Source organism: Saccostrea cucullata, unplaced genomic scaffold (assembly GCF_032062105.1).
Source record: "Saccostrea cucullata isolate Sc308-1 unplaced genomic scaffold, CSIRO_AGI_Scuc_v1 ctg1183, whole genome shotgun sequence".
NCBI classification, from domain to species: Eukaryota; Metazoa; Mollusca; class Bivalvia; order Ostreida; family Ostreidae; genus Saccostrea; species Saccostrea cuccullata.
Window position 1 is genome coordinate 4,697 of NW_026938384.1, and position 21,915 is coordinate 26,611.

Genomic DNA, 21,915 nt, shown 5'->3' on the forward strand with positions numbered 1-21,915 from the left:
AAGAGAAACAAAAGAAAAAATTCAATTCAAATTTTTAGGGTTTCAATATTGTTAAGAAAAGGCATAAAGAAAGCAAGTGCATACAGCATCAAATATTACAACATATTGCATTGTCATACACATTCATGTGGATTAATAAGGATACCTCATCTAATTTTGTACGACTGAATAAAATGTTTAAATTGAAATTAAATCACCACAGTTAGAAACATATAAAAACCATTTATATATTGTCTGCCACAATGTAACAAAATAAATTAAAGTAAAATTCATGGACTTATCAAATCCATAAAAAATACACATGGTCCAAAGAAGCATTTGGGTTTTTTGGGGGTGCAAATCAGTTGGGAGGGGGCACAACCAAAGAAAATTTCTTGAAATGAATAAAGTGGAAATACATAAAGTAGGTACATTTATACATTTTAGTTTTTCAATCATATATTTTTTGGCATTTTTTTTGGGGGGGTGGGTGGGGGGTGGGTGGGAGTGTCACTGTTATAGTCCAAAGAATTGTTCTATCTCTAAAAAACCGTTTTCTTTAAATATCCTTCGGTTTTTAGCCAAAATACATACTGTCGCAAGTTTCACTTTAGACTTAAGACATGTATCTAGTTGTCTTAAGATTATGATAGATCTTACGATTATCATAAGATATGACAGTTTTGTGAAACGGCTATTGTGCAATCTTACGATAATTTTCGGTCTTAGGACAGATCTTAGTCATAATATAGTTTTGTGAAACGGGCCCCAGGATTGGATGAAATATTTACCTCATTCTTTATAAAAAAAAATTATTTTTATTGTGCGTTCTTGGTAAACATGTAGACGCTCTTTTTAATATACTATTATATTAATGTTAAAAATATTTTTATTTAAATTGCTTTAACTCCGCAGAAACGCAGAGCGACTTCAAACTTTCATATCATATAACCGACCGCCTCCTGGCGGCCGGTAATCAACAATGGTTTCTTACAGGAACTTTTCATTAACGGCCCCACAGTCAACACTCCCCTATGACACGCGCTCGAGACTTTAAAGGTATTGCACTGCGTCTTCTTGTTTGTTTAATGATTAGCATATATATAATCAAGTTACTAATGCATTGTCTTTCTTTAATTACCGTGAAATATTGCCGTCTTGGAAGATTGCAAATGTATCAAATTAATTTTCTTTTGCATTTCATAGATATATAACAGCATAAATAATAAATATGTTTAATTAAAATGATATATTTTTGTTTGGGCCGAGCAGTCTTTTATGTGAGCCGAGGTGTCTTTAAATTTGGGCCGAGCCGTGGGAGCCGAGGTGTCAATGGGCCGAGGTGTCGTTGGGCCGAGCAGTCTGACATTCATCGGTTGAACAACCCCCCACTTTTAAAAACCATACTCCACCCATTGAATTAAATAACTACATGTAAAACATACGTTATAATAACACTTTTCCCCATCCCCATTCAACCCTCCACCTTTGAAAAATCCTTCAACCCTCCTTTTGAAAAATTTCTTGACCTGCGCCTATAAAGTAATTAATGTCTATGGGGGATGAACTAACAAGGGGTCGAACCCCCCAGCTACCGCTTCATTTATCCGGTTTCTTGGACGGTTGAAATTTGTAATTTACCTATTCTTCTTCCCGCGAATTCAAATTTTTTGGTGTAAGTCTAGGAGTCTAGTGTAATAATAGCTATGGCAAAACGCAACACAACTCGCTCGGTAAAGATTTCAGAGTTGAATGAAGAGCTTAACAGGTGATTATAGCCGCAATCCACAGGTGCCTGTGCCAGACCCGTTTGCACACTCGCTACACTACCAAAAAAAAAAAACAAACAAAAAAAAAACATTTTTCTCAGGATGTGCAGAAAATCTCATTTTGCAGTGATCATTTTCAACTTTGATCTCATCTGAAAACAATTCATTTGAAAATTACTCTTGACAGGGACCTATATACTACTGAAGAATTGTATTTTTCTGTGTAATTGCAATCAAAGTTCTGAAAGTCTTGGGGCTATGTATGACAATATAGGCCTACTCCTTGACATCTTCGCAAGTAGCTGCAGATCTGTAGCATTATGGTTTTATATGATTTGTCTTTGACCATAACGCTACAGATCCCGTAATGCAAAAAAGGTGCAATTTACGGCGCAATATTTTTTGCGCTCTTTTGTGGAGAATTTCTCATCTTTCCAGCATCGGTCAATTAACTACCTTTCACTTCCTATTTCTAGGCACATTATTTAAGTAATCTATATTTTATCCATATCCCAACACTTTATAGTCGTCTCTACAAGTGATAAACTTGCTGGATTAAAATTATTTGTTAGATTGCTTAAAATTCACTTCAAGCGAGTTTACTGCCTGTGGAGACGACTATAAATGGTTGGGAGGTGGATAAAATATACATATTGGCTACATAGTTTGTCTAGACTTAGGGAGTAAAAGGTAGTTGATTGACCATGCTAAAAAGTGGAGAAATTCTCTTCAAAAGAGCGCAAAAATATTGCGCTGTAAATTGCACCTTTTTATACGCCCGTCTTAAGGCGGGACGTATTATGTTATAGGCTTCGTGTCCGTCCGTCTGTCCGTCCGTCTGTCCGTCTGTTAGCTTTTCTCGTGTCCGGCTCATAACTTTAATACTATAAGGCCTAGAGTTATCAAACTTTGTCAGCTGATACATCTTGGGTAGAAGGTGTGTCGCGCACAAAAAGTAGGTCGCTCTGACCTATAATTAAAAAGTTATAGACAAATATGGAAAAATCCTGTCCGGTCCATAACTAGAAAACTATTAGACCTAGAATCATCAAATTTGGCCAGTTTATGCATCTTAGGTAGAAGGTGTGTCGCGACCTATTTTAAGGTCACTGTGACCTTTAATTTGAAAGGAATTTTTAAAAAAAATGTCTTTTTTTTTCTATTCATTTACACATTCAATAAATGTAAAACTATTGCACTAACCTTATTAGAAAAATGTTAAATCAAGAAAATACTTATTTTTTTAGCATAAACTTGACAGCAATCTAAACAAATATAATGAAGGTTAGAGAAATTCCACCTCTCCCATGAGTCTAATTATCTAGCACTGGTCAAGAAGAATTTTGATAACAGAAAATTGCATGTCAAATTAGAGAGGAAAATTAATGAGTTTAGTGTGAGGTGTAGCTGTCAGGGCATCGGTGCTATCTATATCCCTTGAGTATTGGGCCAAATGGGTAAGCCTGTTGGATTAAAAATAGATCTTGTTGGCTAGCCAAAGGTTGAAAATGAATTTGATGAGAAGTAATTAAAACTAATTTGATATTGCATATGAAACTATTTTGATATTACATAATATTATAAACTTAAAAATTAATTTTATGGGGGTAGGGGTGGAATCTGCATGTCCATATGAATTGCATATTAACAATTAACTGTCTGACATTAAATCTAAAAAAAAAATCATTGTTGTTTTATATGTTTTAAAAATGTTTATGGTAATTGTGCAGATCCAATAATCTTTTGGGAGTAATGAGTAGACAAGCATCCAGTTAAAGATTAATTAATGTGTTCAATGTAGGAAGGCTAGCTGCATGTCTCTTTCATTTCTTAAGAGCATGATTTTATCTGCATCCTTCGGGAATTAGACAGAAGAACTATTGGTCAGTTTATATTTGATGGCCAGCCTTTTATTTCCAAAATTAAGTATAGATAAAATTGTGAAGACTAATTAGATATTGTTTAATATGAAAGGCATTTGGCAAGGTATAGAAATCTATGAATGATGCAATATTTGTTATAATTAATGCCTATACCACAGGGGATGAATAAACAAATTTTTTAAGAAGTCTAAAAATCACTGAAATCTTAAAATCAAGGTTGAAATGATTTTTCTGCACTTTTAACTGTTTAAGATACAATGTAATTGAAAATTTTTGACAGGCGTATCATGCTGTGGCGTGGCACTTTATTTGCATTACGGGATCTGTAGCGTTATGGTCAAAGAAAAATATATAAAACCATAACCATGATAACGCTACAGATCTGCAGCTACTTCGCAAGCCAAGGGTTTTCAGTATGTAACACTCGTTTGTGGAGAGTTACGGACCGAAAACCCTTGGCTTGCGTAGATGACTCTTTGAATCATGAATGAAATGACAAAGAAGTCCAGTTCTGGTTAACATGAAAATAGGTCGCCCTTCGGTAAATATTCAGCACAATGTTAAGTAATCATAATCAGTCATGTGCCTCTGACCACACCCAATAGAGAGGACAATTTTAATCAAACAGTGAATGGAATTACATGTTATGCTCCAAACTATCTCTGCTTTGGATTGGTTTTGAAACCCCCCAAGTATAAACATTAATAGTCATTAAATTGTGATTTTTGGTCTCTTTTTTAATGAAAAGAAGAATGTGAAAAGTTTAGTATAGTAATACTTGTATTATTAGTTACATATAAGTCTTTTAGTGACAGTGTATGGGATGATACCTAGTTAGTAAATTCCATACCTTGCGAGGCAGAGCCGAGTCTGGTATGAAATTTACTAACCAGGTATCATCCTGTATCCTAGTAATTGTCACTAAAAGACTATATGTAACGAATTTACCCCACCGATGAAACATTTACGTATTATCTGTGGTGTATATTTATTTAATGTGTTTTTCTGCTATACATGCTTCAACATGCTTATACTGTGCCTATTATGACGTCATGTTGTGTTTGTTATGTAATACATTGACTGCATGGGTATACATTTACAATTGACCGGGTGTAAGTAATCCACCTCCATCAGACTTCAACCAATCGTAAGCTAGGATTTCATGGAAAAATCAACAGAGATGGGGTAAAGTATGTTGACAGTGTCACCGTTAGGGCAAGCGCAGATACTTATTCAGCATTTTTAGAATATTTACATTTGTTGTTTTTTTTTCTAGTATGCCAACATGGTCAACAGTGAATTTGATTTGAATACCATTTTCGTGTATACTCATGCATAGAAATACACAGAGAAACATGCGCTAACATGACGTCACAATGAGGCGACAGAGATGTTTGAAAATTGCAATGAATTAACATGATTAAGGCAGCGAGAACTACAGTCCCTGAAACGTTCTACTTTCCCATTTTTCTGTTCGTTCAGCGTTTGTTCAGCATGCATTCACGATTCGCTCTTCGTTCACAGTATTGCGTTCACCGTGTGCTCGCGTTCACTGTTCACAAAACGTTTGCTCTTTGTTCCATATACTTTGCGTTCACCGTTCACTTCTCATTCAGTCTTCATTGTCATTCGGAACTTCGAAGTGAAAGGACTTATCTTTTTTTTTTCATAAGTATATAATGTACATGTTTTCATTATTTTTGTAAATTTGACTTCTTTTCATCATATTTCCATTCCCAAGTCCAATTTTTCAAACCCATTTACTACAGCAGTTTGATAAAGTACACTATCCAGCCATAGACCCTTGTGTAGAGAAACATCTTTACAAGTAATTGAATCCAATATACTTAAGAAAATATGATGTGAGATTTGCATTACTTAAACTGATAACATTTGTAGAGGTGAGATTCGTAATCTTTGATTACCTATGTTTTATAGACTTATTAAAGAATCCAATATATGGAATATTGCTTTCTAAAATATTGTATCATGTCGAATTTTTTTGCTCAATACACAGCCCTACAAATTACACGGAGTACCCCCTCCCCAGAATCGCACTCATTTACACTTTGAAATTGAGGGGAATGTGCTGAGGCCACTAACAAAATGTCCATTACTATTTTCTTCTTCGATCATAATATATTTACACAACCATACATTATGATGTGTATGGCATGTTTGTCTTTATTTTATAATATTTAATAATATAATATGTTGACGGTGTGACTGTTACGGCAAGAGCAGATACTTAATCATTTTTAATTTAGATCAGGCTAATCAAATTCCATGTGAAATTTTGAACATCTAGACTCGGATGTCACATGAAGTCACATGATATTATAAGTCGCATTAATTGCAAAACCAGAGAGTGAGCAGTGCTTACTCTGATGAAAAATATTCTTACTACTCCACGAATAACTGAAATCTAAATTTCTGTACCTGTTTAATCTTCATCTTTATGATGTTTCTCATGTTAATGCCTAGTAATAATGGTAATAAGAATGAGATGATTGAATTTTTTCTAGCTGGAAGATACATGCCACAGTATCGTTTGAGGAAAAAGAAGTCAAGACCATCAAATCTGGAGAACATGGAGAAGGAGGCCTCAGGGTATTTAGTGTCATACTACAGGATAAATCAGGGTCCATTAAAGGAATTGCTTTTAACAAATTTGCAGAAAGGTTGTCTACTAAAATAAGGAACAAGAAGGTAAGTTTTAGCTCACATGCGTCCATTAGGCGTAACAAAAAAATATGTTTGTTTACGGTTACCCGACCGACCCTAATTTTAAGGAGGCTCATTACACCACTTTTTGATGACGTACTACACAAAAAAATATACCTCCATTGTGTCGGCCGGTTTGCTCAGGGAACGAGTAGTGTAGGAACCTCTATAATATGACCCTGACCTTTAAAACGCTTTAAAAATAGATGTAACATGCGGTGTTGTAAACAGTGAAAACAAAGTAACGGATTCATTATGCATAAACCAAGAATTGCTTTTAGGCAGAAACAAAAGAAAGCAACAGTCAAATCTTCGGCAAACAAGTAATGTCAATTTCATAGCCATGCATGCAGTGAACTCTATCAATCACTGACATTTATGTATGGAAGAAATTCGAGTTGAAATCTACAACCTTGTTGAAATTAAAATTTTATTTAATTGCGCTATTTACTGTGTTGGTGTTAATCTATATATTTGTTTTATTGATTTAAATGTATACTCTGGCAATTTAAAGCTTTAATATGAATTTCAGATGTAATGTCAAACGTTCCATAGTGTTTTGAGTCTTGGCTAATTAGGAAAGATAACTCTTGAAAGTGGACTTTTTATACCAAATATTTTTTAAATTGGATTTTTCATTTCGTTTAAACATTCTTCATTCAATTTGACACATGTAATTCATTGAAATACATTCCTTGTCTCTTCAGAGACCATTTTCTTAACGTTTTATGCATAGATTAAAAAGATAAGGACATTAATTGTTTTTTAGGAGAAAATTATTTTTTCTAATAAAATTATTATCAGGTATTATGAGGTATTTTCACTTTGTGTACTTGTCTTAAGAAGATGCCCATCATTTGACACTGAAAGTTTTGAAATTCTGTCAATAATAAACCTGAAATAAAACATTTCACTAAAATAAAACAAAAACTAAAAAATTCTATAAAAAATATTTATGATATCAATACCCCCATCTGGATATTTGACATCTACATTATAAATGGTGCCGTATTGAAATCTAAAATAAACTGTGGATGTAATGAGCCACCTTAATCGCCGAACCAAACTTTTTTTCGTCATAAAAATCCGGAAGTTACTGGCCGGTCAGTTTAACTTTTACATTCAACTTTGAAATCGAAATTGAAAGTACAGAAACAAAACAAGTGAGTTCAATTTCTACATCAACGAGTTCGTTGCAATTTGCTTACCATTGCGTGGCAGTTGCAGGGGTGTGCAACTAGCATTGCCCAACACCCGGAGCTACCGTTTTTTGGGGGGTAGTAAAAATAAAATTAAAATTATGCATGTAAATACATGAGAAACACAAACGATATTTTCACTCATTGTTTTGCTTTTTAATTTCTAACTAATGAAAATTTTCCAGGCAGTATGCTCCTACTGCTCTTAAATCACTTTAATCTCATCCATTTTGCAGTACTACCTGACTTATTTAATTTATTTGCTTAAAAAACGATCGATTTTTCCTAATCCAAATTTCCTCCATTCCTCTGTTAATGGTAAATACATGCAGATATCTCTTTCAATTATATACGATCCCCAAATCAAATGATAGTTAAGTGTTATGTGATTAAACTTTAATATATATCAATTATACTTAATGGTTTGAAATGAAAATAAAATGATTTTTGCATCATTTTAGATAAGTTAGAGTAGTGCAATATGTTCAGAAAAGAAAAGATAATTTCTTAAAAGTTTTAAACTTCAACTTTAAAAGGAATGGCTTAGGACCCTACCTTTCTCAACTGTGAACTTTTTAAAATATTAGTTTTTACAGTTTTGGACTGGTCACTTTTAACTTCGGACTAATAATTTTATTGTTGTTACAAGCGTGTGGGTTAGTACTTGATTTTTTTTTTAATTGCCCACCCCTGAGTTGTAAGGCAGTTGGTAAGAAAGATTATATTGTCTACCACCCATATTACAAGCCCAAACAAAATTAAGGCACGGTACAATGGTAAAACTGTTCTGTAATTCAACCAATTCATGTGAATTTGTGTATTAAAAAAATTCAATAAAATAAAAAAAAATTCCTACCTACCGACCCTATTTTATTTCAGCATGTAACAGTAAACAAAGTTATTTTTTTGTTTGGCCTTAGGCACAATAGCACTTTTCTGCATGTTCTAGCTGATTGAATTTTATCAGTTGTGTTCCTAGATTACCCATGGTAGTAAGATCAATTGTCTGTTAAAATCATTTATTAATTTGACTGCATATATATGTTCTATTTTTCTTTGTTCACATATTTAGTAAAAAAATCTTTTACATGAAACAAATTGGAAATGAAACAACTTTTAATTAAATAATGACAATTTTTTTAATTGAACAGACTTTAATACAGTATATCTGTACATATCATTGAAACAGATACGATAACAGGTTATATTATTTTAGTAAATCTGAAACATCTGCTTAATTAGTCACATCGGGCCATACTGTGCATGTACATTTAGATCTTTTTGATATTGAACAGAAGTATTGTGTAAGTGGAGCAGACATTAGAAAAGCCCATACTGCAAATAATAAAACCAACCATGAGTTTCAACTGATCTTCAAAGGAAACGCAGAATTTAAAGATGCTGTCACTAAGAGAGTTTATCATTTGGATGATGACCATGAAAATTCTGATTCATCAGATTCAGAAGCCGAAAGAAGATCAGTCAATTTAAAACCCAAGAAACTAAATGTTGTACGAAAGTATAGAGATCAAACGGCTTCAACAAAGTTTGGTAAGTCTTGAATGTACAAGGTGTCCTTTATCATTTTAAAACAAAATTTGCATGTTTTAACATAAAGAGCAAACTTATAAAGTAACACATGCTTTTTTTCTTTTATAAATCTGGGGGAGTGGAGGGGGGTGGTGGCTTAGATGGATATTTGTCTAGCTGGTGTATAAACAAATATCTACATTTCCAATATCTTTGTCAGAGACAATATTACAAATAGTCAATGTACTTTATTTCCTCATCAATGCACTGGTTCATCAATAGGCGCGGTTTAAAAAAAAATACGCAGGGCGGGACAAATAGGAACAAGAAGTGGGGCTTGTAGCACGTGGATTGGCAGAATCAGTACCATGTAACTTTAAAGACCCAATTTTTTTACCGTACGGTTACCTGAGGAGGGGGAGTGGTCAAAGTAACAGTGGTGTTATTTACCTGGAGACCCCCAATACCCAAGATGTCAAAAATCTGTGTATACGTAGCATTACACAAGAAGTCTGTGTTTGGTAATCAGGGTCAATATTACGTGTTTTGTGTCTGGTTTTGAGTAAAACTACGTAAAATAATTATTTTAATATGGAATTTATTTGTAAACTAAACGCGTTCATCGAAATCATGGTAATGTTTTGAAGGAAAAAAAATAATAAGATACAAGTATATCATTTTTAGAAAATTTTTTCTTACATAAAAGAAAAATTAACCATTAAAAACTACATATCAATAATATTATCGTAATCTTCTGAAGGAAATACGATATATATTTTATAAAATGCTTTCGTTAAATGAATAAAAAAATTAAATCCTTTTAGGTCACCCCTATCCGCCGTGAATGTGTACGTTTACCGCGATCGGAAGACTTTTTTTTAATTTTCTGACCAACAATGTAATCGCAAAATATGCAATATCTCCGATTGTTCGAGAGTTAACGACAATAATTTTATTGTTCCAAGAATTTTTTTTTAGGATCGATCACTATGAATTATCTTCACCTTTTCATATATATATATATATATATATATATATATATATATATATATATATATATATATATATACAGACGCTAGAGGAAATTCGAACATTAATTCTGACATCAATTTCTGTACAACATCGTGTGGATTGTAGCCATAATACAAAATAAAACATCTTTTAAAAAACTATGCTAAGCCGTTTATTAGTGCTGAATATTTTTCTTATATCCCATTTCTTAAAAATATAATTTAATTCATCGGACTTCTAATTACGGCAAATAGAGCCGGTTTCTGTGGACGCGGATACAGATAAACATGGATGATATAGCACTTACAAGTAACCAACAGCAGTGAAGATAGAAAAGAAATATTTTATTATGTCAGTGTTTAAATAATCTACTTTCAATTATTTTTTGAAATAAAATTCAAACATATTGGAGTTTTCTAATCCGCGTGTATACTATGCGGGTACATGAAAGTGTTTGACGCGTGACCAGGTAATTGTTTTCAAAACATGCAAACTCAGATAAACATGAAGCACAGGTAGCTGACCTGTCAATCAAATCAGAAGCTATTGTTTTTTTTAATGATTGACAGGCGGTAAACTATTGATCTTGAATCAGGTAGACTTTGGGGGCGTTAACATAAAATTGGGTGTTTAAGGAATAGCTGTCAGATTTATCAATTTCATGACGATAATCAGTAGATTGGCTTGCGTGATAATTTTCTGCATAAATGCCTTTGGTGTTTATGCAAATTATGACACAAGCCAATCCATTGATCACATTATGAAATTATTTAAATAAGACAGTTAATCCTTAAATATTAGAAATGAAAACAGCATAGAAATCCTTGTATCAAAGTTGACAGTCATGATTTTTTACACTCTAAACTGCTGATAATAATTGAACAATATTTGACGGGTGTATCGGGGCACTTTATTTACCTTTAGAGATAATTTATTCTTATTACGAATTTCATACAACAATTTATATAAATTTAAATAACTTGCTTACTTAGGGGGAAAAAACTTGACCAAAGACTGGATTTATCGATCTAGTATTTCTCAGAATTGAAGTTCCAGTCATAAAAAGAAACCTGTAATTGCTAAGATTAGACATAAATGCTTAAATTTACAGAAAACCTTGAATAGCTGAATCAATTTTACCCAGACAAATCCTACTGGGAGAACATTAAAGTCAAGAAAATATTATAATAAATAATTTATTATGATAATTTCTTTATCAGACCTGTCAGATGATAAAATGATAATCTTTTTGAACACTTTGTAGATATCGTGGGAGTCATCACAAAAACAAAGGATGTAGAGACTAAGACTAACTCGAGGAGTAATAAGCAATTTTTTATTAAAGAAATTTCCATCCGTGATCAGAAAGAGGGAGTCAATTTGTGCTTGACATCTGATCTTAATGAGCAAGTAAGAGGCAAAATTGTCATAAATGTATTGTTATTATTTTCATAAATTATTGTTATCATTTATTTGGTCACCTGAACAAACTTAGGTGACCTATTGCTATCAGTTTTTGTCCGTCATCGTCCGTCGTGCGCCTCTTCAAAAATTGTGAATTCCATGGATGGCCCCAGGGTCAGGGGTTCTGGTGTTAGGGTGGGGCTCCATTGATTAATGATTATGCAGTAAAAATGTATTAATTCTTTGAAATCTTCTCTGCTCCTGGATATTAAAGAACAAATTAGATATATAGTTATAATGAGCAAGAATGCCTCTTCCAACATTGTGAATTCTATTGCCCCTGGGTCAGGGGTCCTTGTGTTAGGGTTGGGCTCTATTTATTTAATATAGTGAAAATGCATTATATCTTTGTAAATCTTTGTTTCTCTGCTCGTGGGTATTAATTAAACTAATAAAGTACATGATTACGTTGAATAAGGCTGCCTCTTTCTAAATTAGGATTTTCATGGCCCCGGGGTCAGGGATTCTGGTGTTAGGGTGGGACTCTATTGATTATATATAGTGAAAATGCATAAATTCTTTAAAAATCTGCTCCTCTGCTCCTGTGTATTAAACCAATGAACTATGAACAAAGTTATGATGAGGAAGGATGCTTCTTCCCAATTTGTGAATTTCATGGCCCCTGGGTGAGGGGGTCTGGTGTTAGGGCTGGCTCCAATGATTACATTGTGAAAATGCATTAATTCTTTAGAAATTCTTTTCATTTGCTCTTGGGTAATATGTCAATGATCTAAGTACATATTTATGATGAAGAAAGGTGCCTCTTCCAAAATGGTTCATTCCAGGGCCCTTGGGTTGGGAGTACTGTGGGGGGGGGGGGGGGGGGTTACAAAGTTTTAAAGACTGAAAATTAAATTAAAGATTTTAAATCTGCTCTTTGGTTTTAATCAACCATTTATGAAGAAATAAAATTTAAAACTAATAATAAAATTTCCTAAATTTTGAAATATGTGGCCCCAATGTCAGTGGTTCTTGTTGGTTGGGTTGCACAACTGGTGGTCATAAAGTGGAAATACATTTTCTCTTTATTACTCTGATCTACATCTGGGTATTAAGTAAGCAAAGTAAGCATGCTAACTGTATATTTATAATGAATAATGGTGCCCCTTCCAAAATGTTGAATTTCATGGCTTTTTTTTTGAAACACGAACCAAATTCAATTGTTTGGAAGTTGTTACATGAAACTCAGGTGACCTATAAGGCCCTTGGGTCTCCTGTTGTTTTTATCTTTGAAAATGGTTTGAAGAAAGTGGTCAATGGAAAATGTTTTAACTATAGGCCTTATCTGATTGAAAATTGATAGAGGGATCATCTTATGTCTTTGAATTTCATCAAGGAATCATCTTGTTACCATGGTCAGTACGTAGTACGTATTTGTGATAACGTAGACGTGCAAAAATTTTAGTAAGGACTCAATTTTGGCATTTATAGCACATTAATGCCCTGTTCACACGGAGAATTTAATTCGCAGTAAATTAATGCGAAGTAAACTAATGCGAATCAAACTAATGCGAATTAAATTGCGTTCACACGACAGCTAATGCGAAGTAAACTAATGCGAATTAAAATTTTACTTTGACAGTCAGGCGTGAGGAAGGCTATTATGACGTCATTTCTAAATCACGTCACCTTATGCAGAAGCAGATGCATTTGACATAATGTCACAGTGTCTGGAGACATATTTTAGTGATTAATACATTTTTTCTTAGATTTTCACTCAAAAATAGTACAAACACTTCAGGTTGACCACCGACATGATGCATATGACTTAATCTTGCCATTACGCATGCATCAGAATTTAATTCGAATTAGCTTCGCTTAGCGTTCACACGGAGCTAATGCGAAGTAATTTAATGCGCAGTAAACTAATACGAAGTAAACTAATTCGCATTAAATTCTCCGTGTGAACGCAAAGCGAAGCTAATTCGCAGTAAACTTACGTTTAATTCGAATTAAACTCTCAGTGTGAACAGGGCATAATATCTCAAAGCATCCCAAAATTACTAAATTTTCTTAGTGACAAAATTTAAAACCTGTTTCATTATGGTTTGTACATTTAATTGATAAATAATATGTATGATAAATCACTCATTGGACTGGTGCTAAGAATCATTTATTTTTCTAGTTTGAAGATTTTGACTGGTCAAAAGGAATAGTTGTTTGTGTGAAAGAATGCTCCTGGAAGAAATTACCAGATACAAGTATGTTAAAATTTTAGCATCTTTTTATGTGTTTTCTTGAAGTGTAATTGATATGTTAAAATCCTAGACTATTAACTGCCCCTGTCCCTATAAGTGCCCCCTAGGTCTTAATTGTTCAATAGTCAGGAAATAAGGGCCCCCTGTACAGTGAATATAAACAACAAGAATTGTTTCAAAAGTTCTGCTAAAATTTGAAGAAAGTGAAAATGAAAATCGTCTATTATCCAGTTCCATGGTATTATAGAAAGCGAATCATTTAGCATAATTTGGGTGAATTATTTACACTTACAGTAAATTAAGTTAAACATTATTTTAGTGCTACTTTGAATTTATTATTTTTCTCCAAAAGATTTTTGATGTTAAAATATGACATTAAATATTATAAAGAGAATTAAAAAAAGAAGCCCCCTTTTCACAATTTTCACCAGTGGCGGTTAATTGGGAATATATAATAGTATTTTATGGTAACTGCAGTCACTGGTAAATGACTGCCAAATCATCTTAATTAGGGATGGAATTCTGGTATGTGTGCAGTAACTGCTTGGTTAACTTGGTTAGTCAAATGGTTTGAAGAGTCAAAGTAACCAGTCAGTTTTTGGCGCACCTGAGCTTAACTCTTTTCCCCTTAGACCTTTCCCTCCTTTACTCCTTAACAGGGATGGGGTCGATTACTTTCAAAAGTAATCGATTAAATTACAATTACTTTGGATTTTAAAAGTAATTGATTACAAGCTGATTACAGACATTTTTTAAAGTAATCAATTACATCTGATTACTTTTCCTTCATGTAATCATGATTACTTATGATTACTTTAGATTACATTAAGTTTTATTTATTTTTGTTTAATATTCAAGGACAACGGCATGTTTTTATTCATCTTTCTTTATAAATCAAACTTGACATAATTATAGGTAGTGGAAAATGGATTTGCTAAGGAACTGTTACACAAGTAATTGACCTTCTTGACAAGTGGTGGACTTTTCATTTAAACTGCCAATTATTAGAGATGTTTTTACTAAAATTAACACATTGACTGGACAAGCATGGATAGTTCAATAATTACTATTACCCAAGCTGACCCAGCTTTAGTTTATCTGTGTCTTATGACTAATTAATTCACATTATCTTTTTATGTACACAAAAAAGTGAATTTTAGAATACAGTGTATGTCTCAATAGAGGATTATTTGCTACATGTGTATACATAAAAATACAAGTTTTTTCAGAGATATACAGTGAAAACAAATTGTTGCATTAGACACATGTTCATTAATTGAAACAAAAATAAATCAAACTTTAAAATGAGTGGATTTCTATAAGTATATGCATATATCTTGACAAAAATAGCGAATTGCTAAGCTGCTGAAGTATTTTGAAATGACTACTGAATATGGCAAGGAACTGATAGAATTTACTCATTACCAGGACAATGGACATGATTATAAGCATTTCTCGAGGCATTAGAAGATACTTAAAGACGATTTCTATAATTTTTTTTCCGAATTTATTTTTTTTCTTTTTTACATATTTCCTTCCTTAGAGTATGCTTTATGCAAATATAAAAAGAAAAGGTATGGTTATCAGATTAGTTTTTTTGTTGTGAAGAATTTTTAAAACTGACCGTTAATCAATTATTGAGTGAAATTCTGACCATTTTTCAATTACACACTATCTTAAAAATATACTACTTTTTATATATTTATCAGAGTTCTAACTTTTTCATTTTATCATACAAGTCAGTATACACTACAAACAAGATGTTGAATTCAGATATTGATTGAATATAAGAAAAAACACAAACAGAATATCATTTTTCAAATTATCATTTATCTAACCAAATGTACATTGTTTTCGCATAATTTATACAATTTACGCATTAAAAAGTCAATAAAAAAGTTTGACGAATTTATTTTTTTTTAAATTCATACATATTGTACATTTAAGTATACTGATAATAATGATATAAAGAAAAATGGGGGTCATCATATTCATTTAGTAAATAAAACAACATTTGCTAGCACGATGTTAGACGTTTTTCAATGTCAGAGGTTGTAAAATATGCATCAACATAAGAAAAACATACATTTTTTCTTAGATTTTGATTTCAATTACAAAAAAACCCCAATGCAACATATTACATCTGAAATTCCTCTTTAAGGGGTCCTGACCCTCTCCTCTAAATTTCACTATGGAAATTTTAAATTTCTAATATTGATTTTCATGAACACAACAATGACTTTAAAACCAAATACAAAACCTTATACAACGTGGTATAATGCAGGTTACATACAGGGTTTTGTTTTTCTTATTTACAAATTTACATTAGATCTATGATGAATTTGTGAAAAATTTAAAAAAGAAGTTATCCTTCTTAGCAGAGGGATAATGTCCCTTAAATGCTGAAATTAAAAAACTACAGAAATATTATTTACTTTTCTAATTGGTATGGCCATATATACATTCAAATGTTTACAGCTATACAGAGCTTGTAAAACTAAGATGCAAAAAAACTATACATGTACAAATACAGCCAATTAAACGTCTAATGTCTATTGTTACATTCAGCTAAAATTTGTTTTGCCTTACTGTTTGTCTTCAAAATACTTATTTACTTTTTCAAGTAAACATTTTTTTGATGTTACTCGAGGTTTCCCATCGAATTTTTCAGACAAGAGTGTTTTTAAACCACCTCTGGTGTGAGCAAGTTTTAGATGACCTAAGTTTAATCCACTTTCAGCAATCTTTTTACACATTTGCTTTGAAAGTATCTTATCATTGCATAAAACTAACAAGGTGTTTAAGTTTTTATCTACAATTTTGTCAAAAAGGTACTTCTCAACCAAGGTATGCATACTTGAACTGTGGCGTACAAGAACTTCAGTGCACGGTTTTACATGTTGAACAAGTTTTTGAAGAACAAGAACATCATCCTCGGCATTGTGAGCTGAATAGTTTTCATTTAAAAAATATGTAACAAGAAACTCTTGTGAGTATTTTTCCAGACCAGGATAAACTTCTCTAAACAGAAGTAGTGTGTCTACTACACCTAATACAACTGGTTCTAAAGCATGAAGAAAATGACAAATTTCAAAATTTCGTAAGACCCTAGGTAAATCAAACCTCAAGAAATTATGTCCTACAAAAATACAAGGCTTTTGATCATCTAACCATGCCAGAAATGATGCCAATGCAAGTTGCAATGAAACGGATGTTACAGGAGTACCATTCAAATGCAAAACATTTCCATGAACAGTCAGTCCAGTGACTTGAGAAGCTGCTGTTGAAATTCGTTGACTAGGTAAGATGTATTTCGAAAACTTGCCATTTTCTGAAACAGCCGCAATCTGAATGATATCACACGTTTTATTAAGAGATGTTGTTTCGATGTCACAATACACAAAGGTATATTTCTTTGGTAATATACATGGAGTGACAGTTGGTACAATGCTTGGAGCAGGTATTTCTTTGACAAACTCGCCGTCAGATTGTGTCAAATCAACAGATGACTGATAAGTTACTCCTTCCCGAATTTGAGAAGCGGAATTCATGGTACTGTTTTTTAATTTTCTTTCAAGTTTTCTTTTTTTGAATTCTCTTGTATTTTCATACGCGAGTCTGCGTTTGCGCGTTTTGTCTTTTTTTTCTGCAAGTTTTTGAAAAACTCGTCCAGGCGAAACACCCACCAGTTCGTTAACTTTGTTGACGTATGTTGAGCCCATGTTTTTCTCTGCTACTGCACAACTAACTCTATTTTGCAAACTAGATGATGAAGAATAGTGCAGTCTTTTGGGGGCTTTTGCAGCAATTGAATTATTGAATGATTCAACATCTCTAGTAGATGCAGCAGGGGAAATCTTGTGAGCATTATTGATAAATGTTTCAAATATAATGTTCAGGTCATTTTTTAATTCATCACCCTGTAGATCTTTTCCAGATGGAAGGGACTTGTGGCGGAACTCTTCAGGATTAGTTTTATAAGTACACCATTTTGAGTCACACTGGTCATGCTCTCCAAAAGCATGTGGCACTATTTGCTTTAGGTTTTTCTTTAATGCTTCTGTATCATTTTTATTTTGTACAATAGCGTAAGAGAAGCATTTTTGAAAATACTTGACACAATTGTTGTTGAAATTCTTGTGTTTCTTTTGTAGTTGGTATAAACTGTTACCAAGATGCTTTTTAGTGTGACTAATGTCACTCCATTTGATCACCGGATGTGGAATTTCTTCATTGATTCGTGCCATTGTTGTGCAGTCGTCATCCATAACTAACACTGATACTTCAACATTTTCTTTTTCAATTTTGTTCACTAATTCAACTGCAACGTTACTCTCCATTGCTTTTGACGAGCCCTCCCAATTTTTACAGCACTTATGTTCTGGAGGAGTTTTCCCCATATTTGTATGAAAGGAACATTTGCGACAATCCTTTGATCGAACACCAAAGCCACATATTTTCCCGGACTTGTTGCCGATTAATGTTCCCACTCCAGATTTACTGTTATAGGCCCTTCCTGACCCACGCTTCTGCCATCCCATGTCGTACTTAAACTCCCCAGAGCTGCGAGCCTGCTGACCGTCATTGGATTCATTTACACTGGAAACAAGAAAACTCATTTTAAGACTCGTAAGAAATAATGTATACCGGTATATATTTTATAGCAAAAGTATAAGAGTGAGTCATCAATTATTCATAACAGCACTTCCTTTTTTTTTATAAATTGTGCTTATCCTAGCTCACTTTAGCATGTAATCAAATCTGGCCTAAGGGTTATATATAAACCAGCCCCAATTTGGACCTATCAGTGTGAAGTTGATCTTTGACCTACAGAACTTGAAACAGTATGGAAACCTGTCATTTCAGTGTGTTACAGAGGATGGAGATGATGGACACTTTGGCATAACATGATCTTTTGGGTATATAAAAACCATATAGCATGTACCTTCTTGCTGATACATTGCCCTGTATTTCCTCCAATAAGGCCTCACTGCATGACTGCTGGGCAACAGATTGGATATGTGGCTCCACTTCACACTCACGGGCTTTCATAGTTCTATGGTGCATACCCTCTATCTCTATGGAAGACATAAAGTTGGTGACCTGTGTGTGCCCGGATCCACTATGAAGCATACCTGTATAATAATTTAAGGTCACTTTATATATATCTAATCGTATGTCAGTCTAATAACAACACATATGAAGAATGTTAAAAAATCAAAAACAACAAATTACTGGTAGAAATTATGGCTGATAATGATATAAAGGAATATTAAAGTTTTCTTATGATAGGAAAGCAATTACATATTTTCAAATCAAACAATTAAATTCAATATAGCTTTTAAATAATTGTTTCTATCAAAGCTACATTTATAAAAGTGATAAAAGAGTCATTATTCTAATCTAGTAGGCAAGCTGTTAGAAATATATCAATGAAATATAGGTTTTACATGTAGCACAGAAGGAGTGCAAAGGGTTACAAAATTGTTAGTACCAAGCACCACAAAAGGAGGGTATAAAGCGTGACATTCTTGTCTAAGTAGCTATTACCCAGTATACCGGTAATTTTACAACAGATAGATGTATGGTTAGCACTACTATAAATAGTGGTAGAACTACTACAAGCTTACGGTTTTACTTACTTCAGCTGCAATAAGGTACATACAAGAAAAAGGTAAAACAGAATAATAAATAAACAAGTAAATTCTTCTTAGCAAGATAAAGTTTGCCCATATTTTCAGTTGCTAATCATGACAGTGCCCCACCCTCTACTATAATGATCAATTGTTGCTAAATGTCTGTCAATCAACGTATTCAATTTTATCACATAAAATTTTTATTGTTATTTTTATATTTAAATATTGACTATAATGGTATATAAACTATCAATACCTAAAGCTGCCTTTGTGTTTATGTCAAACACAGCAGGTCCGCGTTTATTAACTCTGTGTGACTTGCCAGTTGTTACTTCATTCAGAACACCGCACTCACAGGTAATAGTCAGGTTTGAAGCAAACCCTTGACGCCTTTCATTTACGATGTTATTTAAAGTCAGTGTGTGCCCACAATCCCAACAGTTCATTTGTTTCGCCATATGATCCAACTCAACGATTCGCCTCCCTTTTCTCCATGATTCATCATTCGATTCACATGTGTGCCCTTCTGTTTGTGCAACATTTTGAGTCCTGAAAGTAAACAACAACCTAGTCTTAGTAATAAAATTTATAAATTTATAAATCAATATTTGTATAAATACCCAAGTTGTGTTTTGTTTACTGCTGAATATCAAAAACATAAGCTTTATATTTAGTCTGCAAGTTCGACCCAGATGCAAATTTTGAACCAGGTCTGCGAATTACTGTGATTAGTAATCTAATTCACATACTGTCAAATGTCAATAGCTACTCAATAGCCTCATTTTGTAAGACAAAAGATCAAATGCATCACTGTTGCTGATAAAAACGCTGATAAAGTAATCGATATGAAAGGACAAAAAATGTGTAATTATTATATCAATGTATACTTACACAGTAGCCTCACGTATCTTCATCATGTTTAATCTTCTATTCATTGTACCCTTTTTCACAAATCTCCCCCCAACTCGATCGCGATCAGTCATTTTCAACATGTTTCGACCGCTTGACAGACGATGTCAGATCTCTACGGCGCCATCTTTGTGTGTCCTGGTAAAATGAGGCACCTTTTTACAACCGGGCACATTTTATTTTTTTTCAAATTTCTTACAAAATACCTATATAATTGAACTGAAATTTTCAGATAAATTAAAATTTTATTATCTTATTCTTTTTTTATAAAAACAAAGAAAATGATATGCCTTTCATAAATTATAATTGTCCTTTGGCCCGGCCAGCATTTGCCACCTGATTTTACCAACATTCCTTCCCATTTTACCAGACTCCTTCGATTGAAGAGCTTCGATTGCGCAGAAAGATGCGCACAAAAAACTCCCGCAAACGTCTTTAAATATAGCTTATAATTCTATATTAACTTTTTTAAAAAACAATTTTATACACTGAAAAGTATTCACTGAAAATCATAAAAATCATGATTTTATGAACTTTGTTTTAATAATTGTAATCATAAAGTAATCAAAAAGTAATCATGATTACAGGACTTTTTTCACAGTAATCGATTAAATTACGATTACTTGTAATCAGAAAAATGGATGATTACTGATTACTCATGATTACTTGACAAACTGTAATCGATTACAGCTGATTACGATTACTGATTATGATTAACCCATCCCTGCTCCTTAATGACAACTTTTGACGCCTAGCCCCCAATCCTAATAGACGACCTTTGACGCAGGTTTATTTCATTGTTGATTCGACTTGAAATGACTGCTTGTTTACAAATTATCAGAGCACAGGTGCAGGTTAACAATAAAGTATAGCATCATTGCCGGACGTCAACGCGTCGAGCACTACTAAGGATCAATATTTCATAGGTGTGAAGCTAAGAGGTCACAGTTATCCAGTAAAATTTTGTGCATGCTGATTATCATAGGATTTTGTTACATGCATTTCAGCAACAACGGTTATCAGAAAAATAACCATATTGCTGATACAATACATTGATGTAATTAATTTCCTTTAGCTTTTTATACGCCCGTCTTAAGACGGGTCGTATTATGTTATAGGCTTCGTGTCCGTCTGTCTGTTAGCTTTTTCGTTTCCGGCTCATAACTTTAATACTACTAGGCCTAGTGATGGAACGATTGTCGCCGACAATCGATTGTCGGTCGTTAGAAGCTCTTCGATGCTACTAATCGATTATAAAATAAATGTCGCCGACATCGCTAACAAAAAATAAAATTGTCATACTTTAATTTTATTACCGAATCCAAGTGCAAAGAGCATAAAAGTAGTGATGACCGTTGAAAACATGGAAGGATTCCGTGTCTTGTTGATACTTTTACCGCCATGATTAAATATGGGGTTAGACTAAAACCAGGAAACGGTGATATTGCAAGGTTTTACTATACAGAGGAAAACATAATTAGTCTAGTAAATCTTTAAACGTAATTATTATCATAAATACAAGTCTAACTTCTGGATAATTACTTTTAAGACTTGCAATTTTATTATTTTAACTAATTAAAACTAATTTTAAGAAAAATACACATGTATTTAAT

The 21,915-nt window shown here is 33.0% G+C and overlaps 2 protein-coding genes across 4 annotated transcripts in view; one reads left to right on the plus strand and one right to left on the minus strand.

Moving 5' to 3' along the window:
• Nucleotides 1–1,623: 1,623 nt before the first annotated feature.
• The window catches only part of LOC134250100 (uncharacterized), a 66,297-nt gene continuing 46,005 nt past the window's right edge, over nucleotides 1,624–21,915 (plus strand). For all 3 annotated transcript variants that reach the window (XM_062732451.1, XM_062732453.1, XM_062732452.1), the window contains exons 1-5: nucleotides 1,624–1,747; nucleotides 6,157–6,340; nucleotides 8,850–9,105; nucleotides 11,360–11,505; nucleotides 13,685–13,760. In XM_062732451.1, coding sequence (XP_062588435.1) covers nucleotides 1,686–1,747; nucleotides 6,157–6,340; nucleotides 8,850–9,105; nucleotides 11,360–11,505; nucleotides 13,685–13,760 — 724 coding nt within the window. In that variant the 5' untranslated portion in view covers nucleotides 1,624–1,685. The remainder of the gene's footprint in view (nucleotides 1,748–6,156; nucleotides 6,341–8,849; nucleotides 9,106–11,359; nucleotides 11,506–13,684; nucleotides 13,761–21,915) is intronic.
• Nucleotides 16,089–20,744, minus strand: LOC134250095 (uncharacterized). Its single transcript, XM_062732447.1, has 5 exons — nucleotides 20,285–20,744; nucleotides 19,650–19,942; nucleotides 18,703–18,892; nucleotides 16,615–18,356; nucleotides 16,089–16,159 (listed from the first exon to the last, which is right to left on the minus strand). Exons 1-5 carry the CDS (start codon nucleotides 20,383–20,385, stop codon nucleotides 16,089–16,091), a joined length of 2,397 nt encoding a protein of 798 aa, XP_062588431.1. The 5' UTR covers nucleotides 20,386–20,744.